The 21235-nt window shown below is 46.1% G+C and overlaps 1 protein-coding gene across 1 annotated transcript in view; it reads left to right on the top strand.

The window, feature by feature from the left end:
• The window catches only part of ST8SIA2 (ST8 alpha-N-acetyl-neuraminide alpha-2,8-sialyltransferase 2), a 59810-nt gene that overhangs the window by 23647 nt on the left and 14928 nt on the right, over positions 1-21235 (top strand). The window contains exons 2-4 of the mRNA XM_067696974.1: positions 10271-10333; positions 12388-12516; positions 16565-16822. Coding sequence (XP_067553075.1) covers positions 10271-10333; positions 12388-12516; positions 16565-16822 — 450 coding nt within the window. The remainder of the gene's footprint in view (positions 1-10270; positions 10334-12387; positions 12517-16564; positions 16823-21235) is intronic.

Genomic DNA, 21235 nt, shown 5'->3' with positions numbered 1-21235 from the left:
GAACCAGAATGGAGTTGTAGGGGGGAGAGGGTGGAGCAAGGAATCACAGACAGTGTAGAAGTTTGCAAAGTGCTGGAAACAGACAGAGAAGTAGCTGAGGGGTGTATGAAAGGAAAGTTGGGTCGTTTATTGAAGATGAGAAAAGCAAACATATATATAAATGCTAGTGGGGATGAGCCAGCAACATGGCAGAGTCATAAGGCGCTGGTCTGAGCCAGCCTGCTGGGTTCAAATCCTGACATCCCTTCTTAGTAGTTGTGTGGCCCCGGGCAGGATTTTCCCCTTCTCTGTGCCTCTGTTTCCTCTCAGGTAGAAATGGATCATCATTTCTACATTCTCGGGCTACTGTCAGGCTTAAATGAAGTAATATAAAATTTGTAGGACAGAATCTGGCATATACAAGGTCCAAGATAAAGACCAGAATTATTACGCCGCTGAAATGAAGCTGTAACTATATGGGGAAGAGAGAAGAAGTAGTTGATGGAATAAGACTCGCCAAAGGCAGGAAGGGATGCAATTCCAAACACAGGTGGAGGTCCTGGGTTTGGATAAGAGGACAGCTGGCTTCTTGCAACAAAGGACGGGAGGAGACAGATTTCTTCTATTTGTAAATATTCACTGACTTCTGATGACCTCCAGGCACTAGGGGTGCAGCCGTCAACAAGATAGACACAGTGCTTCCATCATGGAACTTACACTCCTGTGGCAGAGGCAGACTGTACACAAGATACATGATATGGTGATGAGAAGACAAAAGGGGATGGGAGTGGGAAGGGCCACCGTGGGGGGAGTAGGACAGCAGATGCTATGTTAAATGGGATGGTCAGGGAAGGCCACTCTGAGAAGGTCCGATATGAGCCAAGATTTGAAAAAGGGGGAAAGGGAGGAGTGAGCCATGGGGTATCTGTTGGAAAAATGTTCCAGGGAGAGGGAACAGCCAGTGCGAAGGCCCTGTATCTGGAGCACTCCTGGCAGGTGTGGGTAGGTGGGCAGTGGTGGTGGGAGTGAGGCTGGGGTTTCCCTTCTTCCTCCCCGAGACATGCTTCCAGCGGGGGCTGAATCCTCTTCTCTACAGCGAAGGGATGGCTTCAGCTTTTTTGACTCATCTATTCATTCAGCAGTCCTCTTTGCAGCACATTGGATGTGCAGGAGATATGTGACCTCCACCCCTCCATGGTAATGCAGAGATGATCAGGACCCTGTCCTAGGCTTGGCCCCAGTCTAGGGGCTGGTGGCGAAGCCACGTGCTAGGTGAAGCTGCAGTGGTAACTGAGTGTATGGAGAACCTTGCTGCAGGTGTGACCAGGACACCAAGGCAGGTCAAGGGACGCTGGTTCACTGTAAAGAAGGCTCTTCAGAAGTGGGGCGGGAGGGACTCAGAAAAGGCTCCATAGCCATGAACTACTTACTGGAGAAGTCTTCTCTACTGACAGCTTTCACCAGCTCCAGTTCAACCAACTGCAGAGATATGTATCGTCTCTGACTTTTAACTGCGTTGGTTTCTGGGGTTTTGAGTGGTCTGGATTTGGAACGCATCATTCTCTTAGAAGTCTTTGTATTATAAAGTCTGTCTCCTTTATAAAATGAGTGTAGATTGGAGGAGGACCAGTACCACATGAGTTGGTCATCCCAGTTCATGTATCATTTCTGGCTGGTGCCTCGGTTTACTGCGAAAGTGTTTGGTCTGGATGATAAATTATATGGTCTCTCTCCTGGTTGTTGGTCATGATGAGAAAGAGAAAAGATCAGGAATAAGTGTTATGGGAAATGCTTGGCATCCAAGTGGCTTGTTTACTTTTCTGATGTGCAGATGACTAGTATAAGAGGCTGGGGAAATTGACTGGAATCAAAGCCCTCCGTTCTCACGAATATTTTCTGAGGTCGAGCAGAGGGAAGAGTCAAGAGTGAGCTGGTACCTTTTTTGAACACTGATGGAAGCTGATTACCAAACAAAAGTTTGCTGAAATTGCAGCCAGCGGATACATCAAACCAAGCTAATATTTAACGTGAAGGAAGAGAGGATGGCAGAAGGAGCTGAGCATTCAGTGAGGTGGGCATAAGAAGACAGAAGCCCATGAGCTTGCTACTGTAACCCTCCTGTTAGCACCTACAACACCCACAGAAGCCAGAGGTCTCAATTGTCATGGAAACACCATTGTCAAGGCTGAAACCTACACTGGTCTCTTCGGAGCTCTATGCCCAGCAGCGTTTCAGTGTCTGTGAGGTCCAAGAGCTCCAGTGCCATGATGAGACTTGCTGAATAGGAAAAGGCATCTCAAAGACTGTCGAGCACATCAGTGAAGGTGTTAGACCTGGCCTGAAGAGCTGGAAGCTGAGTGGGTGGACCCGGAGGAGGGTAACAAACTGGTGTCAGACACGGGTGGCACTGGGAATAAACCTAAATTTGGTGCGAACATCATACCAGAAGTGTCGTTTGCTGCCTGTAAAGCCGGAGCTGCTGAGAGGGGGCCCCCTGTACCGTCACACTGAGTCCTGGCTGGCAGTGCGGAAGTGACTGGCCAGTGCCAGCTTTCATTGTGATCCAGGGTAGTTTTCACGCTGCTAACAAGACGACAGTACAGGAGTTTTTGATCCTCACTGTTGGAGCTGTGACTTCAGGAAAGCCGTGCTCAGGGCAGCAGAAGCCTACCTCGACCAGAAGGATGTCATCAGAAATGGGGCAGAGATGCTTTGTGGAGGGGCATTTTGCTCCTAACATCCTAGAGAAGGAATTAGCAAAGCACGGCTCACAGGTCAAAGCCTACCTCACAGGTCAAAGCCTACCCTGCCTCACAGGGCAGCTACCTGTTATCGTGTGGCTCTCCAGCTGAGACGATTTTACAGTTTTAAAGGGTTGCAAAAAAATCTAAATAAGTATAACATTAATACCAAGTGCTTTATGATATGTCATGCACTGTTTTAATCTCTGCACTCATTAGCTCACTTAATCTTTATAAAAACTCCGTGAAGTAGATACTATTACTCATTTTTTTAGATGAGGAAACAAATGGAAGCTTCTAGATAGGTTAGCAGTAGTCAAAGATCACACAGCTAATGATTAGTTCAGCTGGAATGCAGACACTGGGAGTCTTATCTCAGAGCTTGTGCTCTTAACTTGCTTCCCCATATGACAAGTTCTCCAACACTGTTAGGGTGTATAGAGTATAAGTCCAAAAGGGAGATTCAGGTGACACAATCCGGTGAGTTCACCAGAGGGAAGGTAACAGTGTTTCAGAGAAGCAAGGGAAGGCTCTATAGAGGAATGAGGCCACCTTTCTACCATGATGACAGGAACACTAACTTTGAACCTCAGTTAACTAAAGTCTCATCCCCCAAAAAACAATTACATTCTTCTTATTAACAGACCTGTTACCCAAAATAATGTACTCAATCATTATTATTATATTTTTAATTTCATCAATAAGAACTTTGTTGAAATTTGTTTTCTCTTTTGTTGTTTAAGTATCTTCATCTGCATAAGATCTTCAATTTTTCCTCTTGGCCCACAAAGCCTAAAATATTTGCTGTCTGGCCCTTTAAGGAAAAGTTTGCCAACTTATATCCTAAAGAATTCAGGGCCTTGGAGTTGCTGTGGAATGTGATGGGAAAGCCTGGTGAATGGCACAGATGCAGCAGCATCTAACCCTTAGAGTTTGGAAAGTATGACCTTGAACTTTGGGTCTCCTGATGACCCCAGCCATTACATCAATCTGATGAGTTGGTGAATGAGTACAAGTCCTTCATCAAGGACTACCTAGTGGCATCCACTGAACATGCCTTAGGCCAGTATGACTGTAAAGCTTGGAAGTTCTCCACTAGTGGAGGTGGTGCCCAGGTGGTAGGGGATGGTTGCACAGTGACCAACCTGAAAAGTATTCCCAAGCCTATGGGCAAGGACCCTGTGCAACTGCCTTCTGCTCAGAATGAATGAAAAAGACCCTGTGACAGAGTTTTTCAGGAGTTCAAACTGGCCCAGTCCAAAGGATGGGGCACCATATTTCTCACTGTGCCAGGGAAACTGAAGATACTGTCATTGCCAGCCTTGTGACTGGATCTGCACTGGACCAACCAAGGCAGGTGCCCCCTTGCCCATCTGAGCACTTGGCCAAGTACGACCAGCTCTTCAAATGGAGGAGGAAATGGACATCAAAGCTCAATTTGCCAGCAATAATTTCAGGAAGTTCCTAGCCAAGTATGCTCTGGGCAGGAGAGCCCCTGAGCTCTTGAGCCCCAAGCACTTGTCAGCTGGTGGGACTTCTGCTCCTGTCCTAATCACAGGTGCTCAATGATCCAGACACAAACACTTTGGAAGGGACTTTCCTTCCCCCGTCTCTGTGATATTCTAGCTCCTGAGAATGGCCACATCCAAAGCTAGGCTTCCGACATGCTACTCCATGGATGAACCCTGAAATACTTTATTAAGTCAAAGAAGCCAGGCATAAAAGGACAAATATTGTATGATTCCACTTACAAAAAATATCTAGAGTAGGCACATTCACAGAAATAGAAGAATAGGATAGAATAGAGTACTAGGGGGTTGGGGGAGCAGGGATTGGGGAATTATTGTTTAATGGGTATAGAGTTTCTGTTGGGGGTGATGAAAAAATTCTAGAGATAAATGCTGGTGATGGCTCCACAATATTGTGAATATATTGGATGCCACTGAATCGTACACTTAAAAAGGGATAACATGGAAATTTTATGTTATGTATATTTCACCACAAAAAAGAAAAAGTCTTTAAAAAAACACCCTTGAACCCTGTTGGAATCCCTTGCTCTGTTCATGTGAATGACTGCAAATCATCCTTTTCCTTCTTTTCTCCCTACCATGTGTTTGTGGGGCCACATCCTTATAATGTGTGCTTGGAGGATCAACAGGCAGGACCCCCAGTGGTTTATATGCACAAGTTGAAAGCACACGTTCAGTATCTTCCCAAAACTGTAACGGAAGAATCATCTGCAAATTCATGAATTGTGTTTTAGTTTAATCTTTTATTCTCAGGACTAATCAACTGTTTAAGTTGGGTCCGCACACTTAATTAAAGCTTTCAGCTCTTGAAAGTTCATTTACTGAGCCTGACTCTTCAGTGAGGAACCAAGGATGTGGGAGATTCTAACACAGCTATGAGACCCCAGCACACTGAAACATGACCTTACCTATAAAACAACTGGGCTTGGATGAAGAGGCTAAACAGAAATGCAGTTTTCAGGTTTGCTAATTGCTTTTCACTGAAAACAAATCCAACTATGCATGTTATTATTTTTTTAAGATGTTTTTGATGTGGACCACTTTTAAAGTCTTTATTGAATTTGTTACAATATTGCTTCTGTTAGCTCCCTGACCAGGGATTGGACTCGCACCCGCTGCGTTGGAAGGCAAAGTCTTAACCACTGGACTGCCAGGGAAGTCCCTGTTATTATTTTTTTAAACAGGCTATTTTTATTTTTTGTCTTAGTTTACTGCTCGGAAAGAGTATTATGTTCATGGTGGAAAGGAGACTGACATCTTAAAATGTAGAGCTTTGGAGTAATCAGACTCCATCCTCACTATGGCTGAGAATAACGGGCAGGGTCAAGTGGACAGGGATTATTACTAATATTATACCTTGTTTTATAGAGTTCTTTATAGTGTGAAAAGAGCTTTCCCACATATTTACTCATTTGGATGACCTAAGCATCTTTGTTTCTATGATTTCAGAAGTTGATGAATTATCTTTAGCAAATTTTTCTCACCTGATCATCTTCCTCTGTCACTCAACCAAGCAGGTATCAGCATTCCCCAATCACAAGGGATGTAAGCTTATTTTAATAACAATGGAGGCAAAACCTAATTAGAAAAAAAAATCCCTTGCCAATTCATGTGATTCATTTTGAGCCAAATTATCTGCAACCTGAGTTTCTTTGAATGACAGTCTGCCCCATTCTCTGGGTATCTGAGAGGTGAAACTGTGTCTTGTACAGGTATAAGTAATATGTGTGAACACAGCATGCAAACTGCAGGGAAGACTTTGGAAGAAAAGTCCCACTTAGCACTGAAGTTAGATTTGATTCACTGAGCCCCAGCTCGACAAAGTACTATGCAAGGCTGGGAAGGTGAACAAAACAGGGTCCCCCTGTTTTAATATAGGTTTTATTATTATTTAGGTATGGTCAGGCCAACAGATCAGGAGATGACCACCATTGAAAATGTAGTGTTTATACTCCCACATTCCAAGAGGGGTGGCACACCACATCATGCAGGGCCACATGAAGTAGCACCAGATCACTTAGGAGGGAGGGGAGGGGGAACTGTGGACAAAAGCCTTTATTGTGGTTTCCATAGGAAGGAAGGGTGAAACAGGGTAAGCAGGCTTAAGATTGGCTAGTTTGGATAACTTCAGCAGACTCTGGGGCATAGGAGCTGTCCTACCTGTCTGGGACAACTGTAACCCCTCGTTATATTAAACCAGATAGATGCATAGATGTCTGGTACCTAGCTCCAGGTGATTATGGCAGGTGGACAGTGGCCCAGAGAATAAGATCCCACTAAGGGAGGTGGCAGGGGTATGGGCTCTAGATTAGTTGATTTGTATTTGAAAGGTGCACTCCCAGGCCAGTTGTTTACTATCTCTAGGAATTTGCTAACCCTGAGAGGAGCTGTCCCTCCACAGTCAGCAAGGTCCCAGATGTCAAAGCATCAGATAAAGAAAGTAAAAGACATGGTTAATGCACACAATCCAGGGGCTTCCCTTCTAGTGTGGCGAGCAGCTGAGGAAGATGAAACCAGAAACCAATCTCTAGACCTTGGTTTCTTCAACTATAAGAGGAGGAGTTTAGACTATGTCAATGACAAAATTTCTTTCAAGTCTCCCATCTGTGATTCCATGAAATAATTAAATATGAAAAGGTGACAAATGCTGTAATAGAATGCTTTAGGAAGAGAAGGAAAAGGTGGCTGAGAATTGAAAACTAAGATGGTTTTGAGGGGAAGCACAGGTGTTGGGCTTGGGGTTTAGCATAGGAAGGTGATGGGATGGGTTGGCTGATGGAGGGGATTCATCTTCTCAGAGGCATTAGGTAGAAAACAAACATCAAAGCAGAGGTTCTCAAATGGAGGCCATTTTGCCTCCCTGCCCCAGGGGACATTTGACAATGTCTGGAGGCACTTTTAGTTGTCACAGTTTGGGGGTGTGGGGAGGGCTGCTCCTGGCATAAAGTGGGTAGAGGCCAGGGATGCAGCTAGAACACCCTACAATGCACAGGTAGCTGCCCAACCCCCAACACCCACATTGAAATATCAATAGTGCCGAGGTGGGGAAACCCAGAGTTAGAGGAAGGACTGGTATGAAAAAGTGCATGGTTTGTGGTGCCCACGTCAGCAGGACTGGATGCTCCCCAGGACCTGGCCTGGAGGCAGGAGAAGAGAAAGCAGGAGGAAGTTGTTGCTCAGCATTGAGTCCTCTCCAAACCCCTGGTTGCGTTAACCCAGATAGATGCACAGATGCAGTGCTCACCTCACCTGGAGTCCTCTCAGATTTCAAGAAAGGTGCTGAGCAGAGTTTGTTGAGGTTTGCTGTTTGTATAAGCAGAATTTTAAATTTTTATGAAGGTTTTTTTAAAATTATATTTTCTCTTAGGATTTCTTCTTCCACTTCTGAATTTTAAAAGTCCTTCACATATATTCCTCACACCTCATCAAGATTTGATAAATATCCTCTTCCATTTTCTTACCAACTTTGTATGGGTTGCCTTCTTTAAATATTTAACTGTTTAATTCAGTCTTCCCCAGAGGTGCTATAAGTATGCTTGGTAATAAGTAAGATGATTTTAGGAATTCCATTGGTAAATATTTTTGTGGTAATGATTTTGTGTTCTTTTCAAATGAGTATATAATCATGATATCGAACCCATATTTTCACGGATGGTGTTGTGTAGGTTAAGAAGTTTTTAAAAGATGAGTCCATTTAAAAACTTAATAGATAGTAGTATGGGTGATAAACAAAATATGGCAAACTGCTGATAGGAATATGAGAATTACTAAAGTCTGAGAAACACTAGTTAAATCCACTTGAAATTTATAAGTCAGGGAACACTTACATGATTTCTCTCCAACTCACCTCCAGATTATTAATCAACTACTTCAAACCATTTATTGAATTTCTCGTTGATAATGATTTTTAAAAATCATACATCAATTCTCATGTGCAGCATTTCTAGACAATCTTTTTTGTTCCAATAACCTTTCATTAGTATTGAGCTATGACCACACTTTTAATTACTTACTTGACTTAATATCTGGCCCAGCAAGTCTTCCCTCCCCCAAGGAGTGCTGATTTTGAGGACTGGGGTCAGGGTCAGGACATGTGAAAGGTCAGTGTCATGTGGACAGCAGCGGGCCCAGGAAAGCCCTTGGGCGCTGACCTAAGTAGATTATGGCTACAGGCCAGAGATGGCCAGGTATTCCCAGACCCTTGGATTAGATGTGTGAGAAAGCCGCCATCCCAAGGGTAAATGAAGAGAGACAAAAAAGAGATATTACGCATTGATTTAAATGTGAAGAACCAATGATACTCTGTGTAATTAAGAATTAGACTGTGTGTAATGAAATTTGAGACCTGAAGGGAGACCTGAGATGAGGCACTGGGTGAGTCATAGCACACGTCCTGTTGCCTGGTCATCCAGCTAAGAGGCAGAATATTTCCTGTTGCCAAATAACGTTGAAAGGACATTTCAGTCTATCAGGAAAAGACACACGCGTGCGCACACACACACAATGTTATATCTACAAGTATGTGAATCCTAAAGAAAGCAGATAGAAAAATCCAGATTTAAAACCAGTGAGGAGTTAGGCATTAACTTCCCCCAAAGAGTTCTTATTAAATCACAGGATTCTTTAAATATACAGCTTTTGCAGTGATTTTAATTATTTCTTTGGAGTGTGCCAACACCTTGACTGAAAGGCTAGATGGAACTTTTAAAAAATGATAGATGTTAAAAAATGATAGATGATCTTATTTGCAAAGCAGAAATAGAGATACAGACGTAGAGAACAAACGTATGGACACCGGTGGGGCAAAGGGGGGTGGGATGAATTGGGAGATTGGGCTTGACATATATACACTATTGATACTATGTATAAAATAGATAACTAATGAGAACCTACTGTATAGCACGGGGAGCTCTACTCAGTGCTCTGTGGTGACCTAAATGAGAAGGAAATCCAAAAAAGAGGGGACATATGTATACATATATCTGATTCACTTTGCTGTACAGTAGAAACTAACACAACATTGTAAAGCAACTATACTCCAATAAAAGTTAATTCAAAAATTAAAATAAAATCGCAAAAAAATTATAGCTCTCCAAAAAAAAAATGAGAAAAGTGTGAAGAAATATCTCCTCAAACCACATATCCTATAAATCAGTGGTGAAAAAACTATTTAACTTAATAAAAATAATTAGTCTCACGTACAACTTTTAAAAAAACACACACAGAGCACAAAGTGGGCTGGGTACCAGGGGCAGATGGATTCATCTCTCCCCTTGGCCCAGTGTGATTAGCAAAGCAGGGTGAAACTTCATGGCCCCCATCCAGAATGGAATCTGACAACTGAAGAGATGGTGGGGCTGGAAAGGGCCTTAGAATGCTTTTACTCCAAAAACCTTTTCCTCCAGAGGAAGACGCAAAGGACCCCATTACTCACCCATCTCCTGCTCCCTGGTAAAGTGACACCATTAAATATTATTTTTCCTGCCCCCAAAAAGCAAATCATTCTCACATTTGGTTGGAGGCACTGGTTGAGTCAGTCTTGCTGCCTCTGTTGGACTTCTGATGTCTCAAGTTTGGAGATCATGTGATGGACAACGTCTTACCACAGGTGAGTGACGGCCAGCGAAGACCAGGGGCAAAGGATGAGTCCGGCTAAAGGAAATACTGAGTCATGCTGCAGCAGGTGCTTAGTCAGGTTCAAGCGTGCTAGCCTATGGGCTTAACCAGAGGAGACAAAGGAGTTTGTCTCAAAGCTCAAATGAAATCCTCAAGTGGAAACCTTGGTGAGAATTGAAACAATGTCCAAGTGAGAGGCCGGGGAGGATCTAGGAGGCCTACTTCCTTGAAAATGCCTGGGTTTGTGGCTGGGCCAGGAGGTTGCCCATTTCTGGAGAGGCCTAGGTGAGATTTCATTGTCCCTCTGTAGTCCTCCAAGGCGGGCTGTGAGATCTCCTGGCAACTGAAGAGGGCTTTGCAAAGAAGAGCTGGGTTTATAAATAATGTATTTCCTTTGTCTTGCAGGAATTCTGGAGGCAGAGGTACAATCAGATCAGCTGTGAACAGCTTACATAGCAAATCTAATAGGTTTGTAAATTAGATTTTGTGTTCATTTGTTTTTGCTGTAAGGCAGCTATTAATCTGCTTCTCCTCTTTGCTGGATGGTGCCCTTCTTACTTAGCAAATAGCAAAGAGATCTGTTTCGCTTCACTTTGGCTTTGCGTTTCCCTAATCACTTTTGGGGGGGCGGGGGGAGTTGTCGATAGGAGAGCCCGTGAAATGGCCCAAGGTCTAGAGGCTGCAGAGATAGAAAATTCAGATGAGTAAGAGTCTCTTTCTGCAAAAGAGCCCACTCACTTGGAGGCACTTGAGCCACCAATGAGCTTATTCATAACTTGAATTTTTGCCGAATAAAAGAGACTCTGAAAGGAATCAGGACTTTCACCCAATTTCATTGTGGTAGATGGCTTGTCCAGGAGGTAAAGATAGAAAATAGAGCATTCAGGAACTTTGCTGAGACCTCTTAAAAATATTTAGGAAGTCAATTGAGTAATGTTAACCTTGATTACTGAAGGCACACCCTAAATTCTAAGAGTGTTTCCTCGGATGACGGTCTTTGGCCAGAAGACAGCTTGATACAGGAGTGTGAGCAAACGCCTTGCAAGCCAACAAACTCAGGCTTGCCACTGGCTATGGTTGGACCCTACCCAGTCCCCATCCAGAAGATATCTTCCTCTTCTATACCTTCTTTCTATAAATGGGGAAACAGGCTCAGAGAGATAAAGTGATTTGCCCATAGTCACACAGCTTATGAAATCTTTTCACTACACCCTCTGCTTCTGTTCGTGAAAACAGCAAAAATTGCAAAGGGTCAGGTCTTGTTTCCTTTCATAGCTTCCCTTTAAGCCTGCAGGCTGGGGGAATGCATCCACCTTACTCAAAACCCTTGAATTTTCTGTTCTCTGCAAAAGTTACATATTTTTGAATCCCACACAAGTAATATCGGCCAGAGGAGTCAGGAATATTGGGAATGGAGGTATGTGGGGAGAAAGTGCACCCCCAAATAAATTCCTTTCTACCTACAAAAAGCAAAATAGAGCGTTGGGTTTAGACCTGTTAAAAGGATTTCATCTTTTCTAACTTGGCTGTTCCAAGATAAATGCAGAGGACATCGTTGTTTGCTTTGAATTCTTTAAAGCTCCAGAATCTGGCATCAGAAATCCACTTATCATTCTAGCTGAGAGAATCTGCTGTCAGCACAGACAAAAGGAACTTGCGATGTGACCCACATGCATCTGTGTGCATCCGGCAGAGGCAGGCTGGCTCCTACACTGCCTTTTGAGATGTAATCGTAACCTAGTTTCATAGAAACCTACTAGCATAGATTTCAAACATCTGAATTCAAGCGGGTCCTGTAACGCCTGAGTCAGGTGGAAAGATGGTATGCACCCAGAATTATGATTGGCCCCGGGCATTCAGAGCCAGCCAGCAACTTCATCCATCCAGGCACCCCCCCCAAGGTCAAATTCAAATTCAAATTCAACAAACATTTATTTAGCAGCTGCTATGTTAGACCATTGGGGAATATAGAAATGAGTGAGGGAACTCCCCTGTTTACAATCTAGTGGGAGAGAGAAACAGAGCTAGGATAACTCTGGAACTACACAGACGTTTGAAGTGGCATCTTACAAACAAGGGATAATGAGATAAAGCTACATCCCATTGCCCCAACGTGAGTTTTTGTTTCCTCTTTATTAAGTTTGTAAACCATCTTATGATACTTGGTTCTTAATTCAACTGCTCTTCGGAGTTTCACAAAAGCGGCTTGAAGAAGTATTACTATTAGGACAGTGACGGCTAGGTTTCACTGGGAGGAAACATTAGGGGTTGGGGGTGGGGAGAAAGAGAGTTCATCACCCCCTTCCTGTCTCCCAGAATATATGTAGGTAATACCTGAGGGAGAGAGTTGGTGCATTCTAGAAGATAAATAGACTTCCTTTCCTTCTCAGGTAATAACTGCAATTTTGCTCCTCCGAAGAAGTTTACATTCAAGCTTGTGCAAAAGCAAAACTGTTAGACTTGTCATTGGCTTGCTAAAAGATCATGTCTCCCCTCTTCCTCTTTCTTTTTCCCCCTTCCAGAGCTGAAGTTGTAATAAATGGCTCTTCGTCCCCGGCTGTTGTTGACAGAAGTAATGAAGGCTTTAAGCGCAACATCCAACCAGCCTCGGCCAAGTGGAGACACAACCAAACGCTCTCTCTGAGGATCAGGTAGTGGTAATTACCTCTAGGACAAGAGACAGACTTGGCCTTCTTTGGCACAAGCTGGCAAATTGCCGCTCTCCATCATCTAAAGAAGTCAGGATACAAATAAAATGTTTACCTCCCGCTGAAGCAGGTTTCATCTCTCACTGATCAATTGGAAATAAAAACCCCAGGCAAGCCCGGCAGCCCAGCACATGTGTGCGGCGACTCAGGCCGGGGAAGTGACAGGAGCAACTGGCTGAGGTCCTGGGTTTGGAGGGAGTGAGGCTCTTGGGTCAGCAGCAGTGAGAGCCAGGGGCGGGGGGGATCACAGATGGCTTCTCCCAGAGGACCCCAAAGCAGCAGTCCTTGCCTGGCATCCATCCCCTTTCAGCGGCGATGGTCCTCCCATTTGTCTTTGGAGAGCTGTCTCCTCCCACAGCCCGTGTGGCTTGAGTAGGCAGCCACTCCCTGATGACATGAAGAAAAGCTACAACTGGGCATCAGGTGACCCAGGAGCTGATGGGACACCTAACCACAAAGGGAGAGGTCTGTTTTAGCCAGAGAACAGCTCTTGTCCTGATCTTTGCAGAGTGATGTTTCCAGAGCAGTGCAGACATTGCTGGGTGGCGGGAATGGGGAACTGTAAGGAAGGGATTCCAATGTCAGCACTTTGGCCTCTTGACTTTGATAGAGCTGTGATAGACGCAGCAAAGAGTGGTCAGTATAAACCAACCATTCACTTGCAGACATTGTGCTGGGAGCCGGGGGCGTTGACATGAATCAGACATGCTGGCAGGAGGCACAAATGTAACAAAGATAGAGCAGGGCAGTGTGATGTACACATGAGGCGGTGTTGCCTCATATAAATAGGTGGAGATAGATCATACTGAGGAGAGTACTCCATTTTGTAAGGGGGCTAAGAGGGCTGGCCAGGAAAGTCTTGCCAGGAGCAATGGGTTTTGAAGGATAATTAGGAGTTTGCCAGGCATGCCAAGCTGCTGCCTGAAGTCTGGTGTTTGTGCTGTGTTGCTGGAGCACCCATCAGGAGGAGGGAATGGAGGTGAGGAGGTCGGTGCAGTAACCAGGACCAGACGGGAAAGCCTTGCCTATCACAGCCCCACCTTCCCAACCCATCATCATGGAGAGGAAGCTGAGAACAGGGGGCTGGGGCATGGCGGTCAGCCTTGACCATAGCCACCATACAGAGCAGGGAGCTTCCCCCTTCAGGTGGGCTCACCGTCAAAATGCCCCTACCCCCAGTTTCTTGAGGCTTGGATTTGGGGCCTGAGAAAGTGTGGGGAGTAGAGAGGTGTGAGACTGGAGCCCTAGCCGCTGAGAAAGCATCTGAAGGAGCTGACTCCTGTCACCACCGTTCTGCCTCCCCTCGTTCAAGGCCTCTTCTGAGGGCCCCTGGCTGGGCCCTCGGCCTTCATCTTACACCCCAACAGCTGCCACCTGCGTTACTCACCCCTGGTCAGCAGCCCTGTGAGGCAGTCCGAGGAAACGGACTGCTGTAACAAATTTCACACAAGAGCAATGGATTCCCCTAGAGTTCTGGGGCTCAGAATTCCGAGCGCTCCCTCTGAAGGCTCCAGGGGAGAATCTGTCCTTGCCCCTTCCAGCTTCTGCTGGCTCCAGGCCTTCCCTGCCGTGTAGCCATGTCACTCCTGTCTCCGCCTTGTCTTCACGTGGCCTTTCGCTCTGTGTCTGTGTGTCCCCTCTCCTATCTCTGCTAAGGACACTTGTCATTAGATGTAGGGCCCGTCAGGGTAAGCAGGATGATCTCGAGATCCCTAATTTAAATACATGTGCAAAGACGCTGTTTCCAAATAAAGCACCTCACAGGTTGCAGGGTTAGGAGGTGAACATATATTGGGGAGGCCACTGTTCACCCCACTACACCATCTGTGAGTGAAATCCTCCTGCCAGCACAAGCCCACCTCAATCTCCACTCACTCTTTCTCCCACCACTGGGTAGAGAAAAGGATATTTCCCCCTTTCGGAGAAGACCAGACTGTGGCCGCCATGGGGATCCTGCAAACACACAGCTACCTCGGCAGGAACAATGTGCCTTCACCCAGGGGGGGAAAGGATTTCCTTCATCTTCCTTCAATTAGTCACCAAAATTATTCATAATAAAGATTCTGTGAGTGATTTGGAATGATGTTTAATAATCAGTAGTAATTTCTCACAATTAGTTGGAAATTAATTCATCCACAGAGGAGTTTATCTGTGGGCTTTCTGGGGGCTCTCTTTGCTTTTAAATACTCTGGGGGTAAGTAATTGCAAAGGTTTCAGCAATGTCCAGACCATATTAGTTTGTAAAGTTGTGTAATCCCAGGTAAAGCACTATAAATAAAAACGATGTTTTCTGTTGTATCTCTGTTTTCCATCAAGAGATACAAATTATGCATCAAGAGTGGTTTCCCCTGCATGAAAGCACGAGATCCAGACTATTGATAAGGCAAGACCAGTGGAACAGGAGCGTTGTGCCCTGTCGAGCATTCTAGGTGCCCCTTGGTGACGCCAGAGGCTCCCAAACCTGGACCCACCTGAGAGTCCCCTGCAGAGCCTTTGAAAGCGTGCTGAGACCCGGGCCACACTCAGAATCAGGATTTCTCAGGCGTCAGCCTGGAGCCTCTGAATTCTTTATACTTCCCCAAATGATTGAATGTGCATCCTGCTGGGATACACCACAGGTTGTGACCATCTCAGATCACACAGGCCCTCAGGGATCAGTGTTAGCATCTGTGCCATGGGGCAGCCACCTTGCAAAACCTCACATTCGCAAAGCGTGTGAAGGTCCTGTTCCTCTGGGGCTTGGTGGAAGAGAACAGCATCGTTGTGTCTGTTCTAGATGGGGGCTCGCTAGCTGCAGGAAATGAAATTAATTCCAGGTGATCTGGGTACCAGATTTCCTTCTCTGGATGACTTGAATCATTTCTAAAAACCTTTGGGGCAGTTTACACAGTTTTTAAAGGGAAACCTCCAGTTAGGATCCTCACCTTCCTGGGGGCAGGAATGAAACTCCCCTGGTGATTCTGAGAGGATTCCTATCCTTTTTCTGACCACATCCCATCCCATCTATGTGCTTTGCTAGATGATTCTGGAGCTTTCCCCCTAAAAGTCACGCTGAAGCCTAGAGAGCTGTCTTTTGATCACCTTTGTTCTGAAACAGCACAAAGCAACGCTGCTCTGTGGGACCAGAGAGGTATCAATAGTTACAAACTCCAAACAAGCCAGCAGTGAGGAGGGCCAGGGAGCACACAGCACAGAAAGGACCAGTGCACGGACGGCAGGACACGTTCGCAGTCCCGCAAACGGGGAGTGGTTGACACACCTCACAGCGTCCACACACCCACTCGCCCCCTGGAAGGCCCCTGTGCACAGAGAAGGCTTCCAGGGAAGAAAATTGGCCACTGAGGAATGAGGGACCCCTGTCATTCCGGTTTCCAGGTCCTAATTCAGGACTGCCTGTCAGATGGTGGCCCTGAATCCCACTCAGAGAGGGGAGCATGAGATAGGATGACCATGGTCTGGGTTTGCCCAAGACTCAGGTACAGTTTGTCCCTGGGGTACAAGGCTTTCAGTCTAAAACCATGCTTTCCTAGGCAAACCAGGATGGCAGGTCACCCTTCCTTCCAGGGCCCTTCATGATGAGCTCACATTCAGTCCTGATGAAGTCATTTCCCAGGGCAGGTATTCAATCTCCTAGAAGGAGGACCAGATCGGCCTCTGGGCCGTGTTGCCAGTCTCTGCCCAGAACCAGAGATTGGAGATTCTCCAGTCAAACACATAGACGGGATGAGATGTGGTCAGAAAAAGGATAGAAATCCTCTCAGAATTACCAGGGAAGTTTTATTCCTGCCCCTAGGAAGGTGAGGATCCTAACTGGAGATTTTACTTTAAAAACTGTGTAACCAGAGATTCTCGGAGGGCATCTGACCTCTAGCTGCCCCTGTGTGCTGGGCTGCGTCAGCCCTGCAGGGTGACCAAGGAGAGGAAAAGCCGGGTTGGCAAAGGGCAGGTAGCAACGGGAGACTTTTTCCTCATGTGTGTTTGGTTTTCGTAGGAAGCAAATCTTAAAGTTCTTGGATGCTGAAAAGGACATTTCTGTCCTCAAGGGGACCCTGAAACCCGGAGATATTATTCATTACATCTTCGACCGAGACAGCACAATGAACGTGTCCCAGAACCTCTATGAGCTCCTCCCCAGAACCTCTCCACTGAAGAACAAGCACTTCGGGACTTGTGCCATCGTGGGCAACTCCGGGGTCTTGCTGAACAGCGGCTGCGGGCAGGAGATTGACACACACAGCTTTGTCATCAGGTAACCGCAGTAGGTCCCCTGGACACAAAGTGACAGGCATATTTAAGTTGAGCTTTGCCAGTTGTCCCAAAAGGTTGAAACAAGATTAGTTGGGTGAGTCCCCTTTCTCAACCTTGACTGTCCATTAGAATTGCTCGGTAGCCTTGGAAAGTTCCAATGTCCAGACTGCACCCCAGACTAATTAAGTCCGTCTGAGGGGTGGGGGCATGTAGTCCAGGGAGCCTGAGGGCTTCTGGTGTACAGCCAAGATTTTTTTTTTTAAACATCTTTATTGGAGTATAATTGCTTTACAATGGTGTGTTAGTTTCTGCTTTAAAACAAAGTGAATCAGTTGTACATATACATATATCCCCATATCTCCTCCCTCTTGCGTCTCCCTCCCACCCTCCCTATCCCACCCCTCTAGGTGGTCACAAAGCACCTAGCTGATCTCCCTGTGCTATGTGGCTGCTTCCCACTAGCTATCTATTTTACATTTGGTAGTGTATATATATATGTCCATGCCACTCTCTCACTTCGTCCCAGCTTACCCTTCCCCCTCCTCGTGTCCTCAAGTCCATTCTCTATGGCTGTGTCTTTATTCCTGTCCTGCCTCTAGATTCTTCAGAACCATTTTTTATTTTTTACATTCCATATATATGTGTTAGCATACGATATTTGTTTTTCTCTTTCTGACATACTTCACTCTGTATGACAGTCTCTAAGTCCATCCACCTCACTACAAATAGCTCAATTTCGCTTCTTTTTATGGCTGAGTAATATTCCATTGTATATATGTGCCACATCTTCTTTATCCATTCCTCTGTCGATGGACACTTGGGCTGCTTCCATGTCCTGGCTATTGTAAATAGAGCTGCAATGAACATTGTGGTACATGACTCTTTTTGAATTATGGTTTTCTCAGGGTATATGCCCAGTAGTGGGATTGCTGGGTCATATGGTAGTTCTGTTTTTAGTTTTTTAAGAAACCTCCATACTGTTCTCCATAGTGACTGTATCAGTTTACATTCCCACCAACAATGCAAGAGGGTTCCCTTTTCTCCACACCCTCTCCAGCATTTATTGTTTGTAGATTTTTTCATGATAGCCATTCTGACCGGTGTGAGGTGATACCTCATTGTAGTTTTGATTTGCATTTCTCTAATGATTAGTAATGTTGAGCATCCTCTCATGTGTTTGTTGGCCATCTGTGTATCTTCTTTGGACAAATGTCTATTTAGTTCTTCTACCCATTTTTGGATTGGATTGTTTCTTTCTTTCAGTATTGAGCTTCATGAGCTGCTTGTATATTTTGGAGATATATCCTTTGTCAGTTGCTTCGTTTGCAAATATTTTCTCCCATTCTGAGGTTTGTCTTTTCATCTTGTTTATGGTTTCCTTTGCTGTGCAAAAGCTTTTAAGTTTCATTAGGTCCCATTTGTTTATTTTTGTTTTTATTTCCTTTTCTCTAGGACGTGGGTCAAAAAGGATCTTGTACAGCCAAGATTGAGAACTGTTGGTGTAGAACAGAGGCAGGCAGACTATGGCCCATAATCTGTTTTTGTCAATAAAGTTTTACTGAAACACAGCCATGCCCATTCATTCTCATATCCTCAGTAGCTGCTTTCTCACTGCAATGTAGAATTGAATTAGTTGTACAGAGTTGAAGAACTGCAGCAGAGAGAGCATATAGCCCACAAGCCTAAAATATTTATCTGGCCCTTTGCAGAAAAAGTTTGTTAACCCCTGGATAGAGCCCAGCACAAAAGTTTGGTTAAAAAAGTCTCCTGGGCTGGCCAGTTGTTGGCCCAAGTTTGGAAAACTCTTTTAAGGTGTATTCTACTAGTTCCTTTATTCTCCTGTAGACAAAATCTGGGAAGTGAAGGGGCGACAGAGAAACTTGTATTTGTACTTGACCATCATTCTCTCCAAAGAGAGAATGAGGTCTCATTCTCATTTCTCATTTTCCAGTCGCCTGGGGACACATTTGGACACAGTTACTCACGGTCCTGATACCTGACCCCCAACCCAACTCAAAAACAAGGGCTTGCTGTCCCCTGGTCAAAAGTAGGGCACACAGAGCCTCGAGTTTCATCCCAAACAGCACCCCAGCACTGGCAGAACCGCATCTCACGTTTCTATCGGGACTCTCTTGATGCAAAGAGAGCCTTGTCCCGGGCTTTGGGAAGCGGCCTTATCACAGAGCTCCCTGGACCTCAGGACGTGGGATTAGATGGTGTGCTGACTCCTGCATCCACTGTGATGCACGAGCTGCTGCAGCCCCGCAGCCATGCTTGTTTTAGTTTGTTGTCCTTTCCCAGGTTCTGTCTGTGCCTGGCGTACCCAGTGGTCCAGTCCTGTTTCTCAAAGCTCTCCAGTCGAAAAACTGGGGATGGAGGGGAGAAGGGAGAGGAGAAGGGAAGTGGCAGGTTTGTCTGATTGGAAGCCAGAGAAGGGGTGAGGGTAGTTCGGGAGGGCGTTAAAGGTATGGGCAGAGGGCAAAAGTTGACCCTGGCAGGGTCTGATCACCTCCTGGGGAGCCTGGCAGCGTTGAAGGCGGCCTTCCTGACCTGGTTTCCATATTGAGTTTTCAGTGCTCCACCCAGCCTGGCCCCAGGATTTCCAGAGGCCACAGCAGGTTCTAACCAACAGTTTTTTGTTTTGCTTTGTTTTGTTTTTTTTGACACTTGCACAGCAAGATGAGTGGTATGATGTCTGGAGTCCAGTCTTGGCTCTGCTGCCCATTTGTCACGTGACTTGGAGTGTGTCACGCCCCTTTCTGGGCCTCAGTTTCATCATCTGTAACCTGGGCGGTTCGGCTGGCGGTCTCTGAAGTCCTTCCGTTAGGCTCTAGCCCAGTGTCTCCAAACATAACGAGCGTATGAATCACCTGAGCTTATCAAGATGCAGAGTCATCAGGTCTGGGGTGGGGCCCGAGACTCTGCATTTCAAATACCCTTGTGCCGATGAGTGGACCGCACTTTGAGAGGCACGGCCACAGCATGCTCTGCCTCTCCCAGGACTCACGTCCGCAACGGTCCACACGCACTTGGAAAAGAGGGACCTGAAACACCACGGCGAGAGCCACTTAGAACAATGTGTGGCTGTACTTTGACCTTTACTCTATGGTTCTCACAGATCTGCCTGTCTATGGGGCCGACTTGTGTGGTCTTTCAGGACAAAAGTCACACGGTGCCACTGTGTACAGACCCCCACTGGCTGCCAGGTGGCAGCATCCCTGACACACAGACCCTTTGCTATCTCACCTTGCTTGCCTCTCTCACCCCATCTCCTCTACACAATATGCCCCCATCAGAGCAAATCACCTGCCTTCCCCTAAACACCCACACTGCTTCATACCCCTAGGCCCCCGTGATACATTTATTGGGCCTGAAATGCTATAGCGTGATGTTTCCTAAACTGCCTGGTTATAAGACTAAATATCAATTCCTCAGCTCACCTGCTGAATCTGGACCTCTAGGTGAGGGACCTGGGGATTCTGGTTTTTTGGTCATTTTTTTTTTTTTTGCGGTATGCGGACCTCTCCCACTGTTGTGGCCTCTCCCGTTGCGGAGCACAGGCTCCGGACGTGCAGGCTCAGCGGCCATGGCTCACGGTCCCAGCCACTCCGCGGCATGTGGGATCTTCCCGGACCGGGGCACGAACCCGTGCCCCCTGCATCGGCAGGCGGACTCTCAACCACTGCACCACCAGGGAAGCCCAGGGTTCTGTATTTTTAACCACTGCCTGAGATGATTCTTCTGCTCTTGCAAGCTGGAGAAACACTCTCCTGAGGTCCCTTATCCACAGACGGGCTTCTGCTCTGCCATCCTTCCAGACTTCCCGTGATGGTCACCACCTCAGGAAGCCCACCCGATGCTCCTCCCCGTGAGGATGATGATAACAGTTAACATGTACTGAGCTCTCACTGTGGCCCAGCAACGTTCTAAGTACTGGGTGTCTAGGGACTGCCTTAATCCCTGGGAGGGGATGCTGTTGTGATCTCCGTCATAGCTAAAAAAAACTGTTGTGGCGCTTCCTTAGCCAGGAGGAAGCTCTCAGAAAGCACAGAGAGGTTGATCAGGTTACCTAGAATCACACAGGTAGAAAATATCGGAGCTGAATTCTGAACCCAGGAGTGTGTCTTCAGAGCCCTCACTCTGTCACCTAATGTGACCAGGTCACACCTGCCTATAGCATGGTCAACTTGTGGGCTGAGGGCTGACTTACAGGCAGGCATTGTACAACCCCGGGGCCCAGCAAGGTTCTATGTATGTGCTAAGGGCCCAGCCAATATGTGTGTCAGGAGAAGAAAGAACAGGGATGACAGGAGGGCCTGGTGAATTCAGGAGGATGCCCTACGTCTTTGTTTGGGGATGAGAAGGATGCAAGGAGAGATCAAGGATGGATAAAGTTAAGTATAAGCAGCAGTGC

The sequence above is a fragment of the Pseudorca crassidens genome, chromosome 1, assembly GCF_039906515.1.
Source record: "Pseudorca crassidens isolate mPseCra1 chromosome 1, mPseCra1.hap1, whole genome shotgun sequence".
Taxonomy (NCBI): Eukaryota; Metazoa; Chordata; class Mammalia; order Artiodactyla; family Delphinidae; genus Pseudorca; species Pseudorca crassidens.
The sequence above is the reverse complement of the archived record's forward strand: the minus strand, read 5'-3'. Positions and strand labels throughout refer to the sequence as shown.